This window comes from Molossus molossus, unplaced genomic scaffold (genome assembly GCF_014108415.1).
Source record: "Molossus molossus isolate mMolMol1 unplaced genomic scaffold, mMolMol1.p scaffold_m16_p_4, whole genome shotgun sequence".
Classification (NCBI taxonomy): domain Eukaryota; kingdom Metazoa; phylum Chordata; class Mammalia; order Chiroptera; family Molossidae; genus Molossus; species Molossus molossus.
In genome coordinates, this window is record NW_023425377.1 from 15174787 (window position 1) to 15199068 (window position 24282).

Consider the following 24282-nt stretch of genomic DNA (forward strand, 5'->3'; position numbering starts at 1 on the left):
ATGTGGAGACCAGGTTTCCTAACCTTATTCTGATGTGTCTTTGGCTAAGTGTTAGCCCTCTTCTGTGTGTTGTATAATTATTGACTGATTAACAGAGACCTTGGGCTACTTCGATCATTCTTCAAAAGACAGGGCAGATGGAATCTGTATCAAAATGAGCAGCCCGCAGGGCGCTGCACCACAGTCGGGCAAGTGAGAAACGGAGACACGGGAGCACGACCCTCAGGCTGGGAGACCGCGGCTGGTGAGAAAGCAGACTGCCAAGGCTCTGGCTGGAACAAATGGGGCCATTTGTTCCTGGGGCACCCTGAGTAAATCGGTGTCTTTAGAATTGTCTTGTTAAAAAAATCGAAAAGCCTGCTGGAAAGGTTCAGAGGGAACAGGACCTGTCTGCTTTGAGAAATTCACAGAGGTAGCAGTGATCTCTGTAAGATGTCGATGTAAATAAATGGGCAAATCTTGGGTAAAGAACCTCATTGAAGGATAAAGATCTAACTGATTTGAAAGGAAGAGAGAACCCAGAAAAACAGAAGTGGGGAGTGAGAGTCAGAGAGAGAGAGAGAGAGAGAGAGAGAATAGAGCCAATTGTGATTGTTAGTCTGTCACCCAGTAAGAATATCCTGATTGGAAGGAAATCATCACAGAATTTTAGCTACAAAATGAGAAGTGGTCCATTGTGTTCTTTTGTAGTTTAGCTTTTTTTTTTTTTTCCCTTGTGATCTGGCAAAGAAGAGATTGGGGGGAAAAAAAAAGACTGGAAAAAAATCAAATGAAAAGCAAATCTCTTTTCTCTGACCCCTGGGAACAAAATCCCCCTAAGTAGGTCACACTCGGCATCCTCAATCATCTTTGCAGAGGACAGGCTATAGGAAGCATAAAAGAATTTCCAGGCGTTACCTGGATAGATCTTGTTAGTGAGAGGTGATGACAGATGACACATACAGGAAGCCATGCAACTAACAACTTTTAATCAGGTTGGAACAAGGGAGTCAGGGACCTTCGGGTCTGGGGCTCTTTTGGCTGGGAAATCAGAGGAAATAGCCCTGGGGAGGTAGTGTCAACCCTAGAGAGTTCAGGGCTAGGCAAAGTTTAAGGTTGTTTTCCTCCGGAGACTATAAGAGCTCAATTAACAAAGTATCCAATTACCCTTAGGGAGTTTATTTCTTTAAAACTTGTTCTTTATTCTAGTTCTCTTCATTTCCTACAGAAATTCTCTCAGTGTATGCTTTTGTTTTAATAAAGAGCTTTAAACGCTAATTGTTAATTACACGTTGTGTTTGAGTTTTTGTGCAAGCAGATGTTTTCAGTTCCGTTGGGTGTTTAGCAGGAGTGGAATCGCTGGGTCATAGGGCAACTCTAGGTTAAATATATATATATAAATATAAATATATATATTTTTTAAATAAGAAAGAACACATTCACGGGGCAAATGGATGCATTTATCCTCTTAAAGCACTATCAACCACGTTTGGAGCGAGCAGAGAAACTAACTCAGTGTTGTGCAGTAGAACTTTCTGCAGGGATGAGGCTGTTCCGGGTCTGTGCTGTCCAGCTAGCCCTGAGCAGCAATGGAAATGACACTACTATGACTGAGGGAGTGAATTTTAACTTTTATTTAATTTTAATGAATTTAAATTTGATTTACCGCATGTGGCCAGTGGCTACTGTACTGGACACACAGTCCTTCCTCTCTCTTGTCTGTGAACGCAGTTCCTAAAGGCATCTTAAAGATTCTAGGGCAGTGACTGTCCTTCTGGTCTGCACCTCACAGCTCCAAAACAGCTTTTGTCCCAGAATCACAAAGAAGCCATTCAGAGACGGCGATGCCTTAAATCGGAGACGCACCACGGTGAAATTCAGGGAACTCCCAACTTTTTCAGGGATGTGTTTGGAAAAGTCACACTTTGGGTATCTCCTCCATGTTTTCGGTTCACTCAGTCTAGAGAACTGTCTTTATTGTTTTGTTTCTTACTACAAGAGCGATACATGCTCAGGGTAAGAAAGCATGCACAGAAAATAACGACCACAGGTATTACTCTAACGTCGTGTGTGTGTGTGTGGTGTGTGTACATAGCCCTCATTTACAGTTCAGCTTTGGGGACAGGAACAGAAATGACATGGAAAACAATCATGTTCCTTCCCCACAGCTCCTCCTCATAGTTCCTGTGATAAGATTTTGTTCACTTACTCAGTTCTCACTGTGTGCCAGGCCAGTGCTAGGTGAGACCCGGTCTTCCGGGGAAGATGGACATTAAATAACCCTTCCAGCCGAGTGTGACAACCTTCCGATGGGGATGGAGGGAGGGTAGAGCAAGCACAGGAGAGGGGTAGTCATTGCCTGGGGCGTGGTGGGAGACTGCAAAGGGGAAATGACACCTGAATTGGGAGAATGCAGGATGCGGAGGGGTGTTGCAGGCAGAGGGAGCAGCACGTGCCAAGGCTCAGGACAGGAACAAGCCAGGCGTGTTCAGGGAAGAGGGAATGCTCCTGTGTGGGTCACGTGGGGCTTATCTGCTGTATTGCCATTTATTTCTCCTAGTAGCCTGGTAAGTAAGATGTCACCCCCATTCCATAGGCAGAAAGTGGAAGCTGAGAGAGATTGAGTAATCTGCCCGAGGCTGCACCGCTTGCGAGGGGCCAGAGCTGGGATTCCAGTTTACTGAGCACAGAGCTCAGTCATGAGGGATGAGGGAAGTTGGAGCCCCATTGTGAAGAGACAGTTCCATGTGAAAGATTTCAGAAGTTGCCCTGTGGGAAGTTCAGCAGGATCCTGGCATGACCAGATCTGTGTTTCAGGAAGATCACGGTGGCAGCAATGCAAAGACAGGTTTAAAGAGAGCTCAGCCCATACTGTAAACAGGTCAGCAGTTTACCTGGGACGGAACCACTCTGCGCGCACACACACACACACACACACACACACTCACTCACACTCACACAGCTTCAAAGATAAGAGCCTCTGGGAATCCAGCACTGTCTGTTTCTCTCTTCCCAAGTTAAAATCTCCACTAGGAGCTGGGGTTCTGCTTTACTCCAGACCACGGTGAAGAAGACGGGGGCAGGGGGGACACGGCTTCTCGTCGGGGGAGCTTAGATAAATCACTTTCTCATGGCCCGTTTCCTCTTCCGTCGAATGAAATTCATGGAATGTTCATCTCTGAGTGCCCTTTCCATCTTTAACACTGGCTGGCTCCTAGAGCAGTGGGAACGATGAAGATATTTCACTCTGGCCACAAACCATGATTTTTAGGGAGCTAAGATAGTCGTATGGCTGCCCCCCAGATTCCCCCGATGAAGCCGGGGGCCTGCCTTTCCAGGCATCACCGAGGACAGGCCAGAAGCCGCTTGTTTGCAGGCCTGGCCGATGGCAGCAAATAACCTAATTAGGACCTCAGAGCAGTTTGCCCAGTGAAAGCTAATTCAATTAGGGTCTTATTAGTTGTTATAACTACTTTTTAATGAAGCTTTATTACATTCAAGTACGCAGATCCAAAACAATTGTATTAAACATTGGCAAACGACCCATTAGTCTTCGGTTTCACTTCTTTTTTTGCATCATTCCCAAATATGTGTTATTCAAATGCCTGTGATTCATTTTCCCCTCTGTAAAGCCAGGTGCGACCTTGAAGGCATATATTTTTTTTTCCTTTAAAAAAAAAATCTCATTTCCCATGTCTCTGGGATTCCTGCCCATTTGAGTCGTCTTGGAGCGATGTGAAGGATGGGGAAAGGCTCCCCATTGGCTGTCCACATTCCCTAATACTTCACCATTAATCACTCCCAATCTGCACGGTTTTGAGGACTAAGGGCCCCTGGTTGAAATGCTGATGGTATTTTGGAGGCAAACACAGAAAACCATTATTATGAATTAGCACCTTGGTGAGGATTAGCTCGTCATATTAGCTAATATTATGGCCAATAAATGAAACTTCAAAAGAATCAATCCCGGATTCAGCAGTTCTGATAGTTGGTGTGTAGAGGAAGATGGGAAAAAACCAAGAGTGAACTAGTTTCTACTCTGCACCAGGCCTTGGGCTAGATGTTTTCATGTTTATTATCCCATTTCATTCTCTAAGTAACCTTCATATGAATGTATTATTATAACTGATTTACAGATATGAAACAGGAGCATGAGAGAGGATGAGTCAGCTTCAAAGTCACACAGCCAGGAAGGGAGAGTGGTGATCTCAAGTCCCAGGACTTCGGGCAAAGGCTACGAGAGGGTTGCAGCATGGGAAGCCTTGGCCTCTAGGGGGCAGTATTAGGACACTGGTGGTCAAGCACCCTGAGGGTTACCTGTGGGCAGGTGAACCCCAGAACAGGTGACTCAGGAGCACCAATGACAAACTTGGCAGGGTTTACAATTTGGCTCCAGCAGGGCTGGTCTGTTTGTGTCTCCTTGTCATCAATGGGCAGTGTGATGTCATCCTTATGAGGATAACATTGGCATCAGGCTGACCCAGATTTAGATGCTGGTTCCAGTCCTTTCCTGTAGGTATGGCCCTAGGCAAGCTGCTTATGCTTTCTCGGCGGCGATGCTGCCATCTGGGAAAAGGAATAATGGTCTCTTTCTCATATTCTCGTTGTGAAAGCTGAAGGGTATCTGTCAAGCCTCCAGCCTAAGCAGAGCGCCGGTAACAGTGGCTCCTGCCCTTCTGCACCGGTATCGGTGAGCTGCGTGGCTACAGCGGGAGGACCATGGGCAACAGGAGACGGACCTACAGGGAACGTGGGGTCTGGACTTATTAGTTTAGGGGTTCTTAAACTTGAGTTTGCATCAGAATCACATTTAGGGTGTGGGAGAACCCAGATTGCCTGGGGAGCACCCCAGTTTCTGATTCATTAGGTCTGGGGTGGAGTCTAAGAATTGTCATGTCTAACACACTCCCGGGCAATTCTGATGCTGCTGGGCTGAGGACCACACTTGCAGACCCCTGGATAAGGGCACTCACAGTGGGTGCCCTCTGGCCACCACAGACAGTGGCTGTGACCCCTGGGACGGCCATGGGCAGAATACTTTGAGTCCACCGAGCCTGGGGTGATTCAGAGAAGCAGGCTCCTGCCTCTCTCCTCTTCCCCATTTTCCACCCTGCGTCTATAGTTTCTTGATCCCTTGGGAGCCAGTCCTTGCAAACAGGGGCCAAAAATGTTCACTTAATTATGATGCTTTATTTATTTATTTTTTGCCATGCCAGTCCCTAGGCCTGTTTAGGTTGAAGGGATATTTGTGGTTTAAATGAACCAATTTTGTGGCTGAAACTGCTAACAATTTGTTCTTCACAGAGAGCAATGAGTGTTGGGCTCAGAGTAACAACTTCCAATTAATCTATTAGCTTGAAATTTTACATTTTTAATAAGTTTATCACTGATTTAATGAATAGGTTAGATATTCTCAGACATGCTTAAGCAACAGTGCCTGCCTTCTATCTTTTTTTCAACCAGGAAGAGGCAACTCACTGGATACTAGTGAGATAATAATATATGTGAAAGTGTCTAGCATGATGTCTTATAAATTAAAAAATTATATTTTGTTATTGTGTTTATGGAACAAATTTTTTGAGCCCTGATGAAAGAGTGAGCACATGCTTTATATTAGGGTTCCTCTACTTTGGTGCTATTGACATCTTGAGCCAGATAATTCTTTGTTGAGGGGGGCTGTCCTGTTCACTGTATGATGTTCAGCTGTATCCCTGGCTTCTCCCACTATCTTCCAGTAGTATACCCCAGTTGTGACAATAAGAAATGTCTCCTGACATTGCCAAATGTCCCCCTGGAGGGGGAAGGAAATCACACTTGGTTGATACCCACTGCTTTACATGAGTAATCAATGACCCAGTGAAGTGTTATTTGTCCCATTGTAGAGAGGGAGAAAAGGAGGAACAGAGAGGTTGAGCAATATGCCAAAGACCACACAGCTAGTAAAGGAGCAGGAGCAGAAATGGAATTTATGGCTGACATAATCCAGAGCCTCAGCCTTGACCACTCTTCTCCTTGCTTCTGTTAGTACATGGTTAAGAAGGTGTAGAGGAGAGTCCATTTAAATACATGAATCTTGGTGATTGCCTCTGAGAAGGACAGAGATGAATGGGAAGAGGAAGTGGGGCTTTAGATGTATTTGTAACATTTTATTTCTTATGTAGCAAATTCAGGCACGTGTTAATATTTGTGAAATCTGGTGGAGGAATCTTGAGTATCCCTCTTAAATTATTTATTTATTCTTTTATTTTTTTTGAAATGACTATCTTATAATTAAATATCAAAACAATTTTAAGAACAGAGAAACCTGAATAGAAATGTAGGTTAAAGTCTTTTGACATTTTCTGAGCATGTGACCATCACACTCAGCACTCTATTTACTTAGTTTTTTATTCTTTTTGTCTTCCCTTTTTTCTTTTTACATATTTTTATTGATTTTTAGAGAGAGAGGAAGATAGAGAGAGAGAGAGAAAAACATTGATGCAAGAGTGGAATATTGATGGGCTGCCTCTTGCATGCCCCGTACCAGGGATTGAGCCTGCAACCCAGGCATGTGACCTGAGAATCAAACCTGCAACCATTTGGTGCACGGGACTGCACCCAACCAACTGAGCCATACCGACTTGGTCTCCTTTTATTCACAGAGGGACCCCTAATACTTTAATGAGAAGGATTGGTCCAGTTTTTGTTTCCCCAAAAGATATAGCCCATTCGTAGAATTAATCATAATCATAATATCAGATACTTATTAAATATTGCCTCTGGCCCTGGCCAGTTTGGCTCAGCAGTTAGAGCGACTGCCTGCGGTCCGGAGAGACCCGGGTTCGGTTCCCGCGAAGGGCACGTAATTCGGTTGCGGTTTGTCCCCGGCCCTGGTTGGTCGTGCGGGTGGCAGCCCCTCGGTGTGTCCCTTCACATCGATGTTTCTCTCTCTCTCTCCCACTCTATCTGTACAAAAAATGGAAAAATGTCCTCGGGTGAGGATAAAAAAAAAAAAATATTGCCTCTGAAGTCAATAATATATTAGAGGCTACACACACATTAACCGCTGATGTTTATAAAATACTTAGCAGTATTTGGCACCCGGCTGAGTCCTTTTCATCCATTTTCTTATTTATTTCCCATTACAATCCTATGAGCAGATGATTTCAGCCGCATCTACAGATGAATTAACTGAGGCTTAAAGAGAGGAGCTACAGAGCCAGGACTTCTGACCTGGATTTGTCTCATGTCTATGTCCCTGTTCTTTCTAGTACTCTGAGCTGCCACTCACACAGGAGTCATGAAGGGCTAACGAAGATGTCCCAGAGAAGGGAAGGTGCCGGCCCTCTTCACTGGATAGAGGGTGGGATGCCAGTGACAGAGGCAGGTGGCAGAAAAGGCTTTCCTGGTCAGGTGCTGAGGATCCTTGGTTGACCCCAGCTCTCTGGTTTAACACCAACTTGATCTCCAGCCCCTGTGGCAGTCGGTCAAAGTTCAACCCGTTCCTGCCTTGCCCTAGATGTTGGTTCCAACACCTCTAGATTTAGTACAGTCTGAAAATAACTCTGCCTTTCTTTCCAGAGCAGCCACTGAAGGTCAGGATTAAATTATGCTCCTGACTGACCAGGGCCCATTGACTGTCTCTCGAAAAGCCTCCTTCCCTGGCAGAACCCGCTCAACGAGCCATCTCCCTGCTTCTTAAACGGTGCTCAATTCCATTTTTAATTCACGAGGCTGGCATCTTCCAGAGCCAATTTGAATTTTTCAACTAAAATGTGGTGGCATTTGCCATGCCCTTGTCTAAATATAGGCTGTCCACTGCGGTCCCTGGATCTGAACAGGCCCCACGGCAGAGTGGGACAAGCCTGGATGCCCAGAGGAATCCTTACTTATGAACTCATCCTCTGAGTGCTGCAAACTCAATTGTTTTCCAGCGTTTTCTGTTATATTGTTATGGTTGTAAAGCGGGGCGCCAGCCCTGGAGACGGAAATCACTGATGGGGATCGTGGTGGGCTTGGCAGCCCCGAGAAAGATCTAATCCGCTTACACACCGTGGGTGACTGCTTTTTGTTCTCAGATCCGGGGTAAAACATACACATTCCAAGGCTGCTGCCTGCTCCGGCTCCCCTGATGGACTGGGTGTTGTGTTCCAAGAGAGCAGCTTGCTAGCCTTGAACTTGGGAAGTTGACAGCGAATCAGTTGGAAGGATTTGAAGCTTTCCAGCCACCCAATCACCTCTGAGGGGAGCTGACCTGTCACACAGATGCCTGAAACTTCTCCGGCCCCAGGCAGCGAAGAGCTAGCAGTATTAAAAGCGGTTTTGGCTGTGCTGAGACACACTTGTTGGAGCTCAAGTTGCTATACCCTTCCTAGAGGGTTGACACAAGCTACCTCTTGATCTAGCCATTCAAAGTGGACTTTACCCTAAGGAGATCCTAAAGGGTGGGTGCACAGAAGATATTAAAAATGTGTGTGTAAGAATATTAGCCACAGCTGAAGACTCAAAACAAATGTGCATCGAGAGGGGATGGATTATCTTAAACATATGGAAAGATGCTTAACTTCATTAACAAACATTTTACCCATTAGGTTGGCAAAGATGGAAATGTTTGATAACACACTCTTGGTGAATGTGTGAGCACTCTCAAATGTTTTTTATGGAAATGTAAATCTCTATGGAGGACAATTTGGCAATATTTATCAAAATAAAGAAGTTAACTCAGAATAGTTCATTTCTAGAATTTTATCTTACAGATAATATAGGAAATTTTATCTTACAGATAATATACGAAATAAAGTATGAACAAGAATATTTACTACAGTATTGTTTGTGATAACAAATGATTTTGAAACAACATAAATGTCTTGCAACAAAACGCCTATTTGAAAAAAAAATTACAATGGAATACTATGCAGCTATTAAAAAGAAGGAGGTTGATCTATTTAGAATGAAATGAAAAGATTGCCAAGATATATTATTCAGTGAAAAAAAGCAAGGTGCAGATAGTGTTTATAGTGTTATTTCCATTAAAATAGAACATATTTTTGTATGCACAGAATATCTCTGAATGGATATGCAAGAAGCTGGTAAGAGTAGTTGTCTCTTGGTGGGGGTGAAATTGGATGGCTGAGGCCAGTGAACTGAGAGGGACATTCTTTTCACTCCAAACTTGGGCCTTGTGCATGAGATACTTTGTGAATGTCTCGCCTCTTTACATAAATGTGTTGTCATAAGTGGTTTGGTTAAGCACATTATGATACCTTCTATCATGGAATGCAATACAGCATTAAAAAGATGTGAAAAATAGCCCTTGCTGATTTGGCTCAGATGTTAGAGTGTTGGCCTGCAGACTGAAGGGTTGAGAGTTTGATTCTGGTCAAGGGCACATACCTGGGTTGCAGGTTTGATCCCCGACCCCAGTTGGGGTTGTGCGGGGGGGCAGCCAACTGATGTGTCTCTCTCACATTGATGTTTGCCTCTCTCTCTCTCTCTCTCTGTCCCTCCCTCCCATTCTCTCTAAAAATCAATGGACAATATCCTCAGGTGAGGATTAACAACAACAAAATGATATGAAAAATAAATGACAATGAAAAGATTCAAATTTATTGAAATGTCAAGAAATCCAGCTTGATGCTTAGTAATGAAAGTACTAGGTGATCCAATTTGTGTATATGCACACACACACACACACACACACACACACACACAATTCTGGAAAGTTCCAGAGGAAAATATTAAAATGGTCATAGAGAGGTTAGGATCATGGATGACTTTTCTTTTTCTTTTCTTTTTAATAGTGTTCTGTTGTGTCTGAATTATTATTTTTTTGCTACCAAGAGAGAAAATCCTTCTCATTAAAAAATAAATAAAATAAAAACCAACAAACAACATGTTTTTGAACTGGGGGATGGGCAGGGCTGTGCCCAGCAGGAGAAGGGGTCAAAGTAGTTTTTAAGTGTTCTAAAGCTGGTGGTCACAGAGCAGGGCGTGTGTGTGTGTGTGTGTGTGTGTGTGTGTGTGTGTTTAATCAAGTAAAATATTAAGTGTCAAGATTAAAAATGATTAAGGACAATCATCTTTTCCTTTTTGGCCATTGATTTTTTTTCTTTTAAAATCATAAAAATGTAATAGTCCCCATTAAAATTCTATTGAAACTCAATTTATATTCTATCACATTTTCTTAATCACAAATAGAATATTTGCTCATTGTAACATGTGAAATAATACAGAGGTATATAGAAAAAGTTAATCTACTCCTGCTCACTTCACTTTACCCCCTGAGGTGACTAAGTTAATAACTTTTAAGATGGATTGATTACATATTACTCTATAATTTACTTTTTTAAACATAAATATCATGAACAACACTCCTAAATGATAGCTTAGTAGAATAGATCTAACCCATGTGTTTTAACAGCACTTTACAGTTTACTGTATTTTAAATTCCTTATTTAGTAAAACTGAACATACTTAGGTTAACCATAAATTATCAAATATTCCTTGCCCGTGCTTCCATTTCATTGAACTTACCCTGACTATGTGGGCACAGACATATATATATATATTCATATACACATATAGATGTATTCATTGCAATACTGTTTATAGTAGTAAAATGTTGAAGTAGCCTAAGTGCCAATGAATTGGGAAATTGGTAAGTAGAATAATCCATAAAATGGATTTCTATACAGCCACGAAAAGGAAAGTAGTAACTAAACATTCTGACATAGAGCTACGTCCAAGATATGCTGTTTAGTGTAAAATACAACCTTTACGTAGTGTTTATAAAATACCATTTGTAAAAACGAACAAGGTGGAAATACATGCATTACACACACACACACACACACGCTCAAATGCACATACTTGCATATGTAAGTTTACAAATACGTAAATAGAGTGTTTTTGGAAGCATACACAAATAGTCTGGTAACAGTTTTGCTTCCAGAGAAAAAGCTGAGGACGCAGAATGGCAGTGGACCTGGGGTCTGGTGAGGGCAGAAGAATTGTTTTCAATGCTTTTTTTTCTTTCTGATTTAAAAGTCTATGCATTATTTTTTTTAAAAAGAAACTAACATTGCTACAAGTAATCATGCAAAATAGTTACAAAGTATGATGGCATAGTCTAAGTTCCCTGTGGTCCTAAGATTGTATTTTCGTAAATAAAAAAATATAGAAAACCTCATGGCTTGAAGTACATCTTTATAATGTCAGGAGGCATGGTTCTTATTCTGGGAGTCTATAAATTTGGATGGGGAAAATTACCCTTTCTAAAATAAAAAATAACAACTAACCTTTGGCTGTAAGTTAGCATTGCCTTCCATAGGAATGTAGGCAACAAGCCAGAGTAGAATTAGCAGATTTTTTTACCGACAGATATCAGATTCATGCTATCACATTACATTTGTTGCAGATACCTTGAAATATTTCCACTTGTCACTACTTCAGTATTATAGAAGTTATTTACTTGACTTGCTGCTAGATCTTGTTTTATTCTATAATAAATGTGCTTTTTCAACATTATAATAACTAGGTCAACCTAACTGATTTTTTTTTGAAATCCTGTGCCTCTTATTTTATGTCTGCTGTGCAAAGGGCCTTCACCAGATTGCCAAAGGGGCTCATGGAACCCTTGTGTTAAGGTCAGTTCTGAAGGGCTGGGGACAAGAAGTCACAAATGGACACTGTGAGGGTGTACCTGCAAGCAGAAAGAGGGGTCCTACCACTTCCTCTTGATGCCAGGGGGCGATTTATGGCCTGAATAAATAAATTGGAAGTGTAATTTTTTTGGTTCCATTTGGTGGAACCTCCTTCCTCCCCCACCAGCTGCCTCCCTGGCTCTGTGCCCAGCCCTGTGCTGGTGCCATGGTGCCTCGAGCTCATGCCTGTGAATGACAGTGAGCCCCGCTTGTCCTTGGTCCCACTTCAATCTTCCTCTGGGGCTGGGCCAGGGTGCTGAGCTCAGCCTCTAAGCGATGCATGTTAGCCTGACAGAAAACTCGACTTTTTTTTTTGGTATGTGCCCTTAGTGGGGACCGAACCCGGGACTCTCTAGTCTGCAGGCCGACGCTCTGACCGCTGAGCCAAACCGATCAGGGCAGGAAACTCTATTTTAAAGAAGAATTTCCAAAAGCATGCGAAGCCAAGCCCCCAGATGCACCCCAGCTTCAGGGAAACAAGTTGCTGTGGGCCTGGATTACGGAAAAAGTTAAACGGGGCTCTGTGCGGGATGGTCCGCTCGCATGTGCTAGAACATTCTGTTTTCTGAACATTTTGGCCTGAACTGCTTGTTGGTGCCACTTTTATAGCACACTTTGTGTGCTCACACCAGAGAGGGGCACTTGAGTGTTCAAAGGGGGCTCAGATGTGCCGTGGGGTGTGGTCATGAGCGTGCTGTTGACAGAGTCCTAAGAACACAAGCCTGACAGTGAGGACCGGACCCTGGGCTGGCTCACGCTCTGTCATGCCAGGAGGAAGGGTGACGGACAGGGTGAGATGCCCCCCGACACAGCTCCTCCCCCGACTTCTCGTTTCAGCCCCACTTCGTTCTGTCTCCCCTACATTCCTGAGACACTCATCATGCCGCTCACACCGTCGGCGTTGTACCGAAATGGATCCCTTCCTTCACTCACTCATTCGCGGAGTATACAGGGTCAGCCAGCCACGGATCCCGATCCCAGCTCAGCCGCTCACCGTGTGGCCAGGTAAATTAACTGAAGATTTGAAAGTGTCCAACGAACGTTCACGGTAACTCCTATTTCCCACAAAAAACGCACATGTGAAAGCTGCATCGTTTCTCCTTAAATTGATGTTCATTTCATTCTCTCGTTATTCATCTTTCCCTGGACTGTTGCCTCTGTGGGTGCCCCGTTCTCTCTCCTCCCCCATCTCCAGCTCCTTTCAATGTGCTGGTGGAGGTTTCAAGGAACAGGACTAGCCACGTACTACCTCCCCCAAGCCCATTTCCCTTCATAAAACGGGAGCAACACTAATATCTATCTGATGGGCTGTTGGAAGGTTCAGACGTCGGGCACACACTGAAGCGTAGCTTCAACTGCTGTATTTACTGAGAGCCCTCTAGGCGCACGTGTCTGGGTGGGGGGCAGGAAGATGTGTCAAAGCTGGACCCTGCCCTCCAGAGGTCTGCAGTCGGGTAACTCTGTTTAAAGTGCGCATCTCAGTCCTGATACCCACCGGCAAACGTGACACGTACCATACGGTATAAATGGAGTGAGAGATCCCTGCCAGAAAAGGGAGTAGGAGCCAGGCAAGGCCATGAGAGAGGTGTCCACAGAACTGGGAGTTTACAGGTAGGCAGGGTTGGGATATTGAGAAAGTACAGGAAGAACATTCCTGGCAGAGGGAACAGTATGAACTATGGCACAAGGAAGGGAAATACAAACTATGCTTGTGAAAGGGCAAATGATTCTGAGTTGAGCACGTGTTTAATCCTGCTGAGCTCGCGGGGCTACCTGTGCACGCGCTCATTCTCTTAGCTTTGTGAGCACCCTTGTTAGGCAGAGAGGACAATGTGCTCTCTGCTTATGAGAAGGTCACAGTTTGGAGAGGAGACAGGGAAGTCCATCAGTCATGAGGTTGATAGAGAGAGCCATCCCTGGCGTGGACACGGGGCACCTACTTAGCCTCAGCACCCCTCTCTACATGGGAACACAGCATTATTTTCTCATGATTGTATGATTTTTGTAAAGTTTTCAAAAGTAAGATCTATTACCTGTAATTGGTTGGGACCACTGTCTACTTCCACTCTGACCCCCTCTGTCAGAGTTCCCCTCACGCGGGTGTTAGCGTAGGGGCCAGGGGCATTGTGGGGAACTGGCTGAGAGTTAAGATACATTTTATTTGAGTTCTTTCTGTTGAATACATGTATGTGGTTTGCAGTTTTCTCCTTCTGTGTAACTAGGTTATAACCAGCCAGAGTTAGGGAGAAACAGCTTCTAGAAATACTCTGTTGTTGTCCGCAATGCCCTCACCAGCCTTGTGGCATCGAGAGGTGGGTCCCTCCTAGGAGAGTCCTGTGGTGCTGGGAACACACAGATGTGGGTGGCGGAGGAGGATTAAGGTCTGAAATGTATGCAGCCAGAAACTAAACTGTGCAAAAGTCTTCCAAATGTGATGTTTTCCCAAATTTCATAAAAAAAATCTTAAACATGTTATGTGACATTACCAATAATAAGTCGTGAAGAGAAAAAAAATCTGGAGTAGCCATAATAAAAAAGAAATGTTGACTTCTCTCGCTAGGGGAAGGGAGACCTAATTCTTTTTATATTCTCTCTGTTCGCACCAGGACCCAGTGCCTCTTGGTCGCTGAACCATAGGCAGCCCCTTACCGTTCCTTTCCTCGTCCTCAGAAGAGGCTCTGGTTTCGCCCGTTCCTTCTCGGGCGCCCATGAATGGGCTCAGAGCCCCAGACCTAGGGTATCTCTAGTGACGAACCGTTTAGCATTACCTGATTGCTTAGGTATGATCCAGGTTCTGTCACTAATCAGCTGGGGGGCCTGGGGCAAATCCCTCAGTCTGAGTGTTAGTTTCCTCATCTATAAAATGGGGACAGTGATAGTGCCTCCTTCATAAGCCTCTGGGGAGGAGTGAGTGAGAGAACGCATAGAAAGCACCCCCATCCTGGTGTAAGCACAATGAGCCCGGCCTGCGGCCAGACCTAATAAATGGTAGCTGTTAGTATTATTATTATCAGACGTGGTCAGGGAGCACAGTGACTGTGGAAACACCCGCAGACACGGCAGAAAGCAATTTCCCAGTGTGGCCTGGAGGCCATCAGTTATTTTTATGAGCCATGCACATGCTCAGGTAAAGGCATCTCCTGCATTACAGATCTTAATAGACCCATCTCTGATGTCACCGCAGCTACACCCGCACCCGCTGGCGTTGCTGTGTCCCGTTTTGCCTAGCAGGACTGGGTGCCTCCACAAATGGCCCCTCATCCTGTTGTACCTGACAAGCATGACCCTTCACACATCACCTTTCCCCTCTCCTCTCCTGCCCCAGTCCTGAGTCTCTTGTCAAAGCTGAGGCTGACATTTACTCATTCCCTTCTTTCTTTTGTGCTTTCCATTCCGGCCCTCTCTCCTGCCTTTTCCTACAAACATTTATTGTGTCCAACCACCATGGTGTCTTCCATGATGCCAAGACTTTAGGAGACTCACAGTAAAATGTCAAAATATATTTTTTGGAGGGGACAGAGAGTTACAAACTATTTTGCAAGTAAGACATCAAACACACAAAATGACTATTGCTACCACTTATTACCATCGTTCTATAAAAAAAAAAAAAAATTATGATTCCATAAAAAAGATGCTATTTTAGTGTCCCAAAATAGAAAGGACATAGTCTTTAGAAGGATGGTCATTTTATATTGACTACATTTAGAAAAACACAGAATTTTTCTAATTTTTTTCTCATTTTGTCATGAGCAGTAAAAATGTGATCACCCATGGGCACCAGACTCAGATAAATGTTTGAGAAGCACTGTAATGACAGAAGAAATGATACAATGAATGTTTATTGAGTGTCAACTGTGGAGTCTGAGAAACTTTACCGTTTACTAGCTGTGTGACCTTGGGCAGGTTACCAAACCTCTCTGAACTCTTATTCGCTCACCTACAAACACAGGGACGCTACTCTGCGGGGGGGCTGTGAGAACGGTGCACCCCCACACTGAAGGGGCTACTTCCCCAGTGCTCATTTTCCTCCCTTCTCCAGAGAGGCTCTAGTTTAAAGGATTCACCTTCCCTCCTGCAGCCTTCCTGCCTTCCACCTTGTGCACTGGTCCCAGGCAGGATTGGGATGCTTCTTAATCAAGCTTTCAGGGCTCTCCGTGAGGTGCTGTTTCCAGGGGTTCCCAGGCATGGGGAGAACTGAGACTATCTGTGCTGGCTGCATAAGATTCACCTGCAGGAACTTGTTAAAGAATCAAGATTCTCAGCCCCCGCAGGAGAGAGTCTGGTACAATAGGTCCGTGGGTGGGGCGTGGGGTAGGGTAGTCCAAGAGCCTACACTTTTAAAAACAGCTCCTCTTGCCAGACATTTCTGATGAGCAGCTAGCTGGGTTAGCTATTGATCATGCCTCTCGGGCTTTCGGGTTGGGACATTCTCACCACTCAACTCCTAATAGTGTCTGGCAGATCATTCCTAGTATGGTGTTTTATGGGCACCCATGAATGGGGTTTGAAGAAGATTCTGGGCGGAATTCTCTTGGCTGTGTTCACGGCACCATTCCCTTTCCTAGCTTCTCCATCTCAGCAGGTGGCACCTCCATCACCTAGAAACCGCAGGGTTATTCCAGACACGTTGCTTGCTCTCGCTAACCCTCCCACAGCATAACCAACCCATCCCCAAGTCCTTGAATCTGTCTTATTCTCTCCATCTCCAACTTGGTTGAAGTCATCACCAGCTCTCCCTGGATTGTGGCCTCCAAACTGCTCCGTCTCGGGTCTGTGTTCCACATGGTGGCCTGAGTTGTCTTTTAAAGACATAATTCAGATTCTATCTCTTGTCTGCTTCAAACCCTTCAGCAGTGGCCAATGCAACTTAAGAGAAAATGTAAAGTTCTTAATGTGGCTTAAAAGTTCCCTCATGGCCTGGCCTCTGCCTACACCTCCGGGCTCCAACTGCACCTGCCTCCCCTTATTCTCCAGGCTCTGTTAGCTTCCTGCCGGCTCCTGCCTCAGGACTTGCAGGTGTGCCCTTCCTTTTGCCTACACCCCTCTTCTTCTACCTGCCCCCTTCACTGAATTAGTTCCTCCAAACTGTTCACGTTCTCCCTAAATGTTACTCGGGGACCTCTATGATACACTGATTCCAGTTATAGACTTTTCATAGCACCTTGCCCCTTCTCTGCAAGTCACTTATCACAATTTGCATTCATATTTATTTGTGTGCATGTGTTTTTCAAATTATCTGTGTTTCCTACTAGAACTAAGTCCTACGAGAACATAGAACATAACTGTTTTGCTCATCAGTATAGCTCTAGCACAATGCCTGGACATAGTAGGCACACAATAAATACATACTTATTCAATAAAATGAATGGATGAACAAATGAATGAATGATTAAAGATGTGGAGCTAGAACCCTAGAGGAAGGCCCCACTTTTCCCTTCTGGCTGGGTGATGAAAAGCCTAACCTTGAGAGACCCAAATTCTACATAATGCAGGAGGTATGGAGAAAATCCAGCCCTGGGCAAGAATGTTGGATGAACTTCCCTGACGTTTTATGGGTGCATCATTTTCAGGAGTGAATGGGGAGTGGGAGAAATGGCAGGCTTTGTTACAGAAGAACAATGACCAGCTATTGACAGGTGGCTCTGAGGTTCCTGGAGAACATTTGCTATGAGAATAGGTTGGGACCAGACAGCAAAAAGGCCAGGCATCTCCTGGGTGCAGTGGAACAGGTATGTGCCTGTTCTGACAGACCTGGATTCAACTCTTGGCGCCATCAGTTACTTGCTGTGTGACCTTGAGCAAGAAGACTAACCTTTCTGAACTATAGTATATTTATCTGTAGAGAGGGAGCGATTACACTCCCCTGTTAGGGTAGCTGTGAGTATCAATGAGATAATGTCTGCGGAGGGCCTAGCAGAATGTCTTGTGGGATGTGCTGGCTGATAGTGTGATTTCACTAGGCTGTGAGCCTCCTGCAAGAAGGAGTCACGTTTGTTTTTGGCCCAACAACCCGGTAATCAATACAGTGCCCAGCATATAGCAGGCTTTGTAGACAGTCTTTATTAACGATTTCATTAATGGTTGTATTTTTCTTTGGTAGGATTTCCCTCTTCCAGGAAAGATTCCCTGTGAGTAAAAATTTCTCTTCACTCAAACCAACTGCTTTTCTTGTGAGCAAATTAAATCCCCATGTTTTGAAACCTCTGAGCTAGAGGATTAGTGTGTGTTTGTGGGGGTGGCTCTGTCCTGGGTCACCTCTGAGACCCTCACCCTCCCTTGTGCTCTTGTGGGAGGTGGGGAGTCGTCAGCCCCACGCTGAATGAGAGGACTGGAGAAACAGATCAATGGCGAGAGGAATTCCTGTTTGGTTCCAGTACTACAGAGAGCACAACTGTTTCTTTGAAATGGACCTTCATTTATTTGGAGGGGAAAGCAGTTAGTTCAATAATGGCTTCCTGGGGCCTTTCAGCATTCTAAAAGATGGAAGAAGGATTTGGAGCAAGGCAAGGTTCCAGTGTTTTCTAAATAACACACTAAGCCCAGCTACCAGCTGGCTGCCCTGCACTTCCTGCGATCCCCCATCTCCTTCTTTCTCCCCAGTGCCATGCACCTCGCTAAACAGCCTAGCCACTTCTCGAGACCCTGACGGGCCTTCCCCAGGCGGGTGGGAGCCGGCCTTCATTGTAATGCCGGGCAGCTGAAGAGTCCTTGGACATCCTGCGCATGACCCGATGCTATATTATATTCCAATTATTTCTTGGCCCTCGGTGGCCGGATTCCAGGGGCCGAATAAAGAGATCCTTGTTTGGTGGAGCCCATCCCTGCTCCCGAGTAACTGAGAGCTCGTCCCTGGCCCAACTTGGTCCGAGGCCACAGGGAAAGGGTGGAAAGGAGGTAGGGAGGGTGTTACAGGTGGGGAGGGCTCTGCAGGCAGCCCTACCCTGCTCCCCAAAATAAAAATAAGGGAGGAAGGTAAACAAATGGGGCCCCTAACCAGGACCCTGCGGGGGGCATGGCTATTTTCCCTCCTTCCCGAGAGGAATCCAACCCTCCTCTCCCACGGAGAAGACAAACACAGCTATGGAAATCTCCCGCCATCCAGGCCCCTGCACGCCTACAGCCAACTGGAAGTTACTCCTTCCTGCGCTCCTGCTTGCCAACCACTGTCCCCCCAGATCTGCTTTCTCTCCTTGTGAGTGGAAAGCCTTTCATGGAAAATTTAGAATTTGGAACCTTCTTCAGATTCCAAAGGAGTTATTGTTCTACATCACGCTACTTTCATTTGGGTGTTGTTTGAACTCCTAGGAAGCAGAAACCCACATCTCGGTTTAGCTTGGATGCTCCTGCTGAGTTATTAAGAACGCAGTTAATTGAGCACTTTCTCTGTTTGAAGCTCTTGTGAACCTTTCGGAGTCCATCCCAGACCCAGTCCCTGGAGTCCATATTCCTCATCTGCCAGGGCTCGTGTTTCCAGGGGAGAAGGATGTGGGTGGGTTGGTTCAGGGACAGCTCCCTGGGACGTCTCTGGGAGATAATGGCCTGGATGGCCAGAAAGTGGTCATGGCAAGGAGAGGAGAGACAAGCTCTGAGAGCATCCCGGTGCCAAGAAAGTCTCGCTTTCTACGGTGTAGAAGCCACAGACCTGAGGTGTTAGGGGGATAAGGTCTCAGGAAGGCATCAACCAAAAGGGGGAAAGTGGAGAGAGTGTGAGTGAGAAGAAACTGAGGGTGGTCCTAAAGAGGGGGGCCCAGAGAGAAGCCATAGCACCCTGCACCACTGCGTGGCTGGGGAAGGCTCAGCTTTGCACCATTTACAACCGTGGTCTCCAGGAGGCTGGAGCCTGGAGGGAGCTGAGGTGGTCATCCCACCAGGGGCTCTCAAAGCCTGGTTGGGGGGTCGCCTCTTCAGAATCACCTGGTGGGCTGGTTCAACATGTGGACTCCTGAGATCCATCTGATCTACTGAGTCAGATTCTCTGTGAGTTAGGCCTAAGAAATGGAATGTTTATCAGGTTCCACGATGACTCTGATCCTTATTAAAGTTTGAGAGCTCTTGACCTAGTCCAACCCTGTGGTTCTCTGGCAGTGAGCGCTGAAGCCCACAGAGGTAAAGCAACAAGCCTACGGTCATAGATCTAGTCGATGGCACAGCTCACATGAAAACTAGATTGCTGCTGACCCCCAGAGCAGTGTTCTGTCCATTTCAACATGCTGGTACCTCTTCATCTATCTGGAGCTATTTCTCTTGCCCTGGAAAGTGAGTGCCTGCACCTTTGATCCACCCCTGCATCCAGCTGAGGCCTGCTCCTTCCTGAGGATACTCTGGTCATAGCCTCTGCAGGCCAGTGGGCAGGAGCAGAGGGAAGAAAGGCCCAGTTCTCTTCTGAGCCTTTAGTAACAGGTGTGGGGGTGGCAAATGAGTAGAGAAGGAGAAAACACGCAGTTACAGCTGAGGAGTGACTGGGGTTGGGTTTGTAGTACTAAGAGCTAACTTTCCTTGGGCATTTGCTGTGCATTAGACGTTATATTAAGTTCTTTCCATGCATTCGTGCAAACCCCATGAAGCAAATCATAATTAGGCCTATTTTTCAGATGAAGAAGCTGAGGCTCACAGAAGAGCAGACATTTGCCCAAGGTCGCTTAGCTAATGCCAAGTGACCAAATCACTTCCACATACATCCATGATCTTTGTATGGCCCAATGCAGCGTGAACTGTCATCCACTTTGATTCAACAAACCTGCAAAAGGACCCTGAGACCTTGGGAAAGAAAAGGATTCTCTGCAGTGGGATGTGATCACTCCTTGGCAGGGAGGAGGGAGGGGGGAGGGCGAACTCTTTCCACTTAACACACTGAAAACATTTCTCATGGGCGTTAGCCGGTCTTGGAAATGATAATGTGGAGAGTAAGTTAAACAGCTTTTTCCTTTATCTTTTTAAAAGGGAAACTCCTGATATCAGTTTCCTTTCTTTCCATTTGCCACTTTCTCTTGAAAGCAGTGTGTTTTCTGAATTTTAGTTACTTGAGGAATTTGGTTGTGTAGGGCTCTGAGCCCCTGGTGTGATTACAGGCACGTGTGGTCCATGTCATTTAGCAGCTGTTACCTCTTCTGATACACGGCAATGACTTGGCCGTGATCACCTCCCTCCATTCATTTTTTCTGGAGTGTCCCCCAGAGATAGGAGATGATATCAAAGCAGATCAGTGCCTCAGAGGAGGGACAAGTGTTTCCCAGGCCATGTGGATAGTATGTCACACTGTCCTCTAGGTTTGTCTCTTAAGCAGACATCCTCTTCCTTAGAAGAAATTGATCAGGTAGCCTTTTGAACAACTCAGGACCATCAAACAACAACAAAAAAATGGACATGTTATTATAGGAGGGGCAGGATTTGGTGTCTGGTAATTAAAGGTAAGGGACAACTATAATTTAATTCCAGTCATTTCGTAAATCACCAGAGTTAGGAACATTTTGGGGTGAAAACCGAGAATATGTGACCCTCAGGTCATCTTTCTTCTCTTTCAAATCTCAGGCTTTAGATCACTTCAAGGCGAGTTGGGGGCTGTGTGGCTGTAAATGCTCTGAGTACCTCGTCAGGAAGGGAGTGCACCGAGGTGACAGCCAGCGAGAAGGGAGGGGGGAAGAACGCAGCCTCTGCAAAGCTCCTGAGCAGTGTGGGCTCTCTGTACAGAGCCCTGGAAATGCTGAATGAAAACTGCCTTTCTGTGTACGAGCTGCCTCCCTGCCTTCCAAATGCCGTGTCTGCGGTAACTACAAACTACTTTGTATGCTGCATTCGTGACGCTGCCTTAGCCGACACGTGATTACTACTGAAATAACGCTGGTGTGATGTTCAAGTCCAGTGGCCTTTTTAATTATTAAACTGAAGCTGCTGAATGAGTTATTCTGCATATCAGATTTTCCAACCGTGGTTCTATTTCAAGTGGCTAGGACCTTAGCGTGTTCCACTAACACCTGAGTTGGTTCCTAGCCAGCTATCCCATCTGCAAAGCCTTTGCAGAACAAACAGTGTTCTCCAATCTCCAAACACACAGAGACTGCATTAAAAAAACTAAAATCCACAACAAAACTTTACGGAAGCTCATCTGTTAAGCCAAGATCGAAAAAATGCCCAGGGCCCCTCCACCAGTCCCCAACTTACCAAGTGGTAGAGCGATGAAGAAGGGTAGCCAACACAAGATGAACATCCCGACCACTATGCCCAAGGTCTTGGCTGCTTTCTTTTCCCTGGAGAACTTAAAAAGTTTGACAGCTATAGAGCTCCTGGGGTTGTGACCCTTGGCCTTGGTACTGCTGAGGGTGTCCTCATGAAAGTTCTTGGAATGGATCCTCAGGGTCAGCTCCTTGGAGTTGGACATCTCCTTCATGACTCCGGCCTCCAGGTTCTTGGTGGTCCTCTTGGCAACGATGTAGACACGGCAGTACATGACCAGAATGACCGCCAAAGGGATGTAGAAGGAGCCCAGCGAGGAGAAGAGGGCATAGAAGGGTTCTTCAGTGACCCCGCACTCCTTGTCATCGTTGGGTGCTGGTTCCTTCCACCCAAGGAGAGGCCCGATGGAGATGACTGTGGACAAGACCCAGACACTAAGGAGCGCCAAGATGGCCTTCCTCCGGGTGACTATCGTGGGGTACTGCAGAGAGTGGCGCACCCCAATGTAGCGATCGATGGAGATGGCGCAGAGACTCAGGATGGAGGCGGTGCAGCACAGGACGTCCACGGCGGCCCAGATGTCACAGAAGATCCGGCCCAGCACCCAGTAGCCCAGCACCTCCAGGGCAGCCGAGAAGGGCAGCACGGTGAAGCTTAGCAGCAGGTCAGCGATGGCCAGGTTGACAATGAAGTAGTTGGTGGGTGTCCGCAGGTGACGGTTGCAGGCCACAGACAAGATGACTAAGATGTTGCCCACGATGGCAAAGATGATGAAGGCGCCCAGCACCATGCCCACGGAGATGGCCCTGGTGATGTCCAGCTGGGGCAGCCTAGAGTTGCTCGAGGTCTGGTTGGGGCCAGTGAAGTTGGCATTTTTCAACTCTCCCCAGTGGGCAGGTGCTGATGTGTTGTGGCCGGTGTCCAGATCGGGATTCATTTTAGAGTCTGCCCTCCATAGCCAGGGGATTGGCAGGGCTGGAAGGGCTGCGGCGAAGGCTCCTCAGCTGCCCTGAAACTTTGCCTCCCCCGTGGTGGTCGTCTTCCCGGAGGCGCCCTCCTGGCGAGGAGTCATGTCCCCCGGCAGCCCGGCCGGCAGCGCGTCTCCTCCCGCACCGCACGGCTCGTCGCCTGTCACAGGGAGGAGGAGAGAGGGGACAGGCGGCAGCTCCGAGTTAATGGTCCACGTCAGGCGCGCCGGCCGGGCTCGCGAGGGAGCCGCGGGAGGAGGGGCGCGGGCGCGGGGCGCGGGCTCCGGGCCGGCCCGCGGCGGGTCTGCGGACAGCGGCGCCTCCGCCCAGCCAGCGCCGAGGAGGGTCTGCTTTCAATGAGCCGCCTCTGGGCTGACTGCACGCCGGTGACATCAGGCTGGGGAGCCCGGCGCCCTGACTCCGCGCGGCACTAGGGGGCAATGCGGGTCCAGCGAAGGCGCCCGCAGCCCCGACGCCGCCACCCCGGTCAGCCAGCCCCGTCCCCGCCCCCCAGGGCAGGCCGCGCGCGCGCGTCTGTGTGTGTGTGTGTGTGGGGGGGGGGGGCAGGAAGAGCGTGGGGATTCCCCTAACCCCCCACCCCGAGGTGGCCCGCTGGGACTTCTTTCCCTCCTATTCGCTCTTCGTTTTAAAAAGTGAGGTGGGGGTGCTTACCTGTAATAGAGGGACGTCTGGAGTCAACCCCCAGATTTAGGGGGATATGCAACTTGTGCACACCTAAAAGAGAAGGAATTCTCAGGTTAGGCAGGTGGGAGGGACTTGACTCAGATCTGAGACCGACTCTCCTCCTTTACCTCCCCATAAAAATAAAAATACAGCATTCATTCATTCATTCATCCATTCATTCATTCATTCCTTATTCACTTAGACACTCATTCATTCAACAGATTGTTAACTAAGTACCCAGGCTGACTCTGGGTTCTGTTCTAGGCTCTGTGGGCACAGCAGTGGAACCAAGTAGACAACGATCCTGCCCGCCAGGCGCTTACATTCTAGTGGGAGAGACAGTCGTTAAAAAAGTAAGCAAATTGTAGGTGTGTCCTTTGCTGACAGATATAACAGAGAAAATAAAGTAAGGAGGGGGGAATGGAATGGTGTGTGGGGTGGCATTTGAAATTTTGGGTGGGTGCTCAGGATGTCACTGGAATGGTATCTGAGTCAAGACCTGAAAGAGAGGAAGAACAAGGTAGTGGGCTAACGGGGGGGTGAGGATGGTGGGGGTGGGGTAAGAGACCTAGAGGCATCGGGGGAAGGGAACTGGGGAATTTGGGATATTTGTTGATTTCCTCCCCTTCACACTCCCAAAGGTGGGCGAATGGTATTTAGAAGAGAAGGTATGGGCCCAAAGATGCCAAGGGAGAGCCTTACGTTAGTTAACAATTATCCAGTACCTGGTATGTCCCAAACTGTGTGTTAAGTACTCTTTGCGATGGAAGAAGGATTATCCTCATTATCCTGTTCATGCT

The 24282-nt window shown here is 46.6% G+C and overlaps 1 protein-coding gene across 1 annotated transcript in view; it reads right to left on the reverse strand.

Annotated features, from left to right (window-relative positions):
* ADRA1B (adrenoceptor alpha 1B) overlaps positions 1-23176 on the reverse strand; it is a 45441-nt gene extending 22265 nt beyond the window's left edge. Inside the window, exon 1 of the mRNA XM_036241058.1 lies at positions 21819-23176. Coding sequence (XP_036096951.1) covers positions 21819-22767 — 949 coding nt within the window. The 5' untranslated portion in view covers positions 22768-23176. The remainder of the gene's footprint in view (positions 1-21818) is intronic.
* Between the last annotated feature and the right edge of the window lie 1106 nt (positions 23177-24282).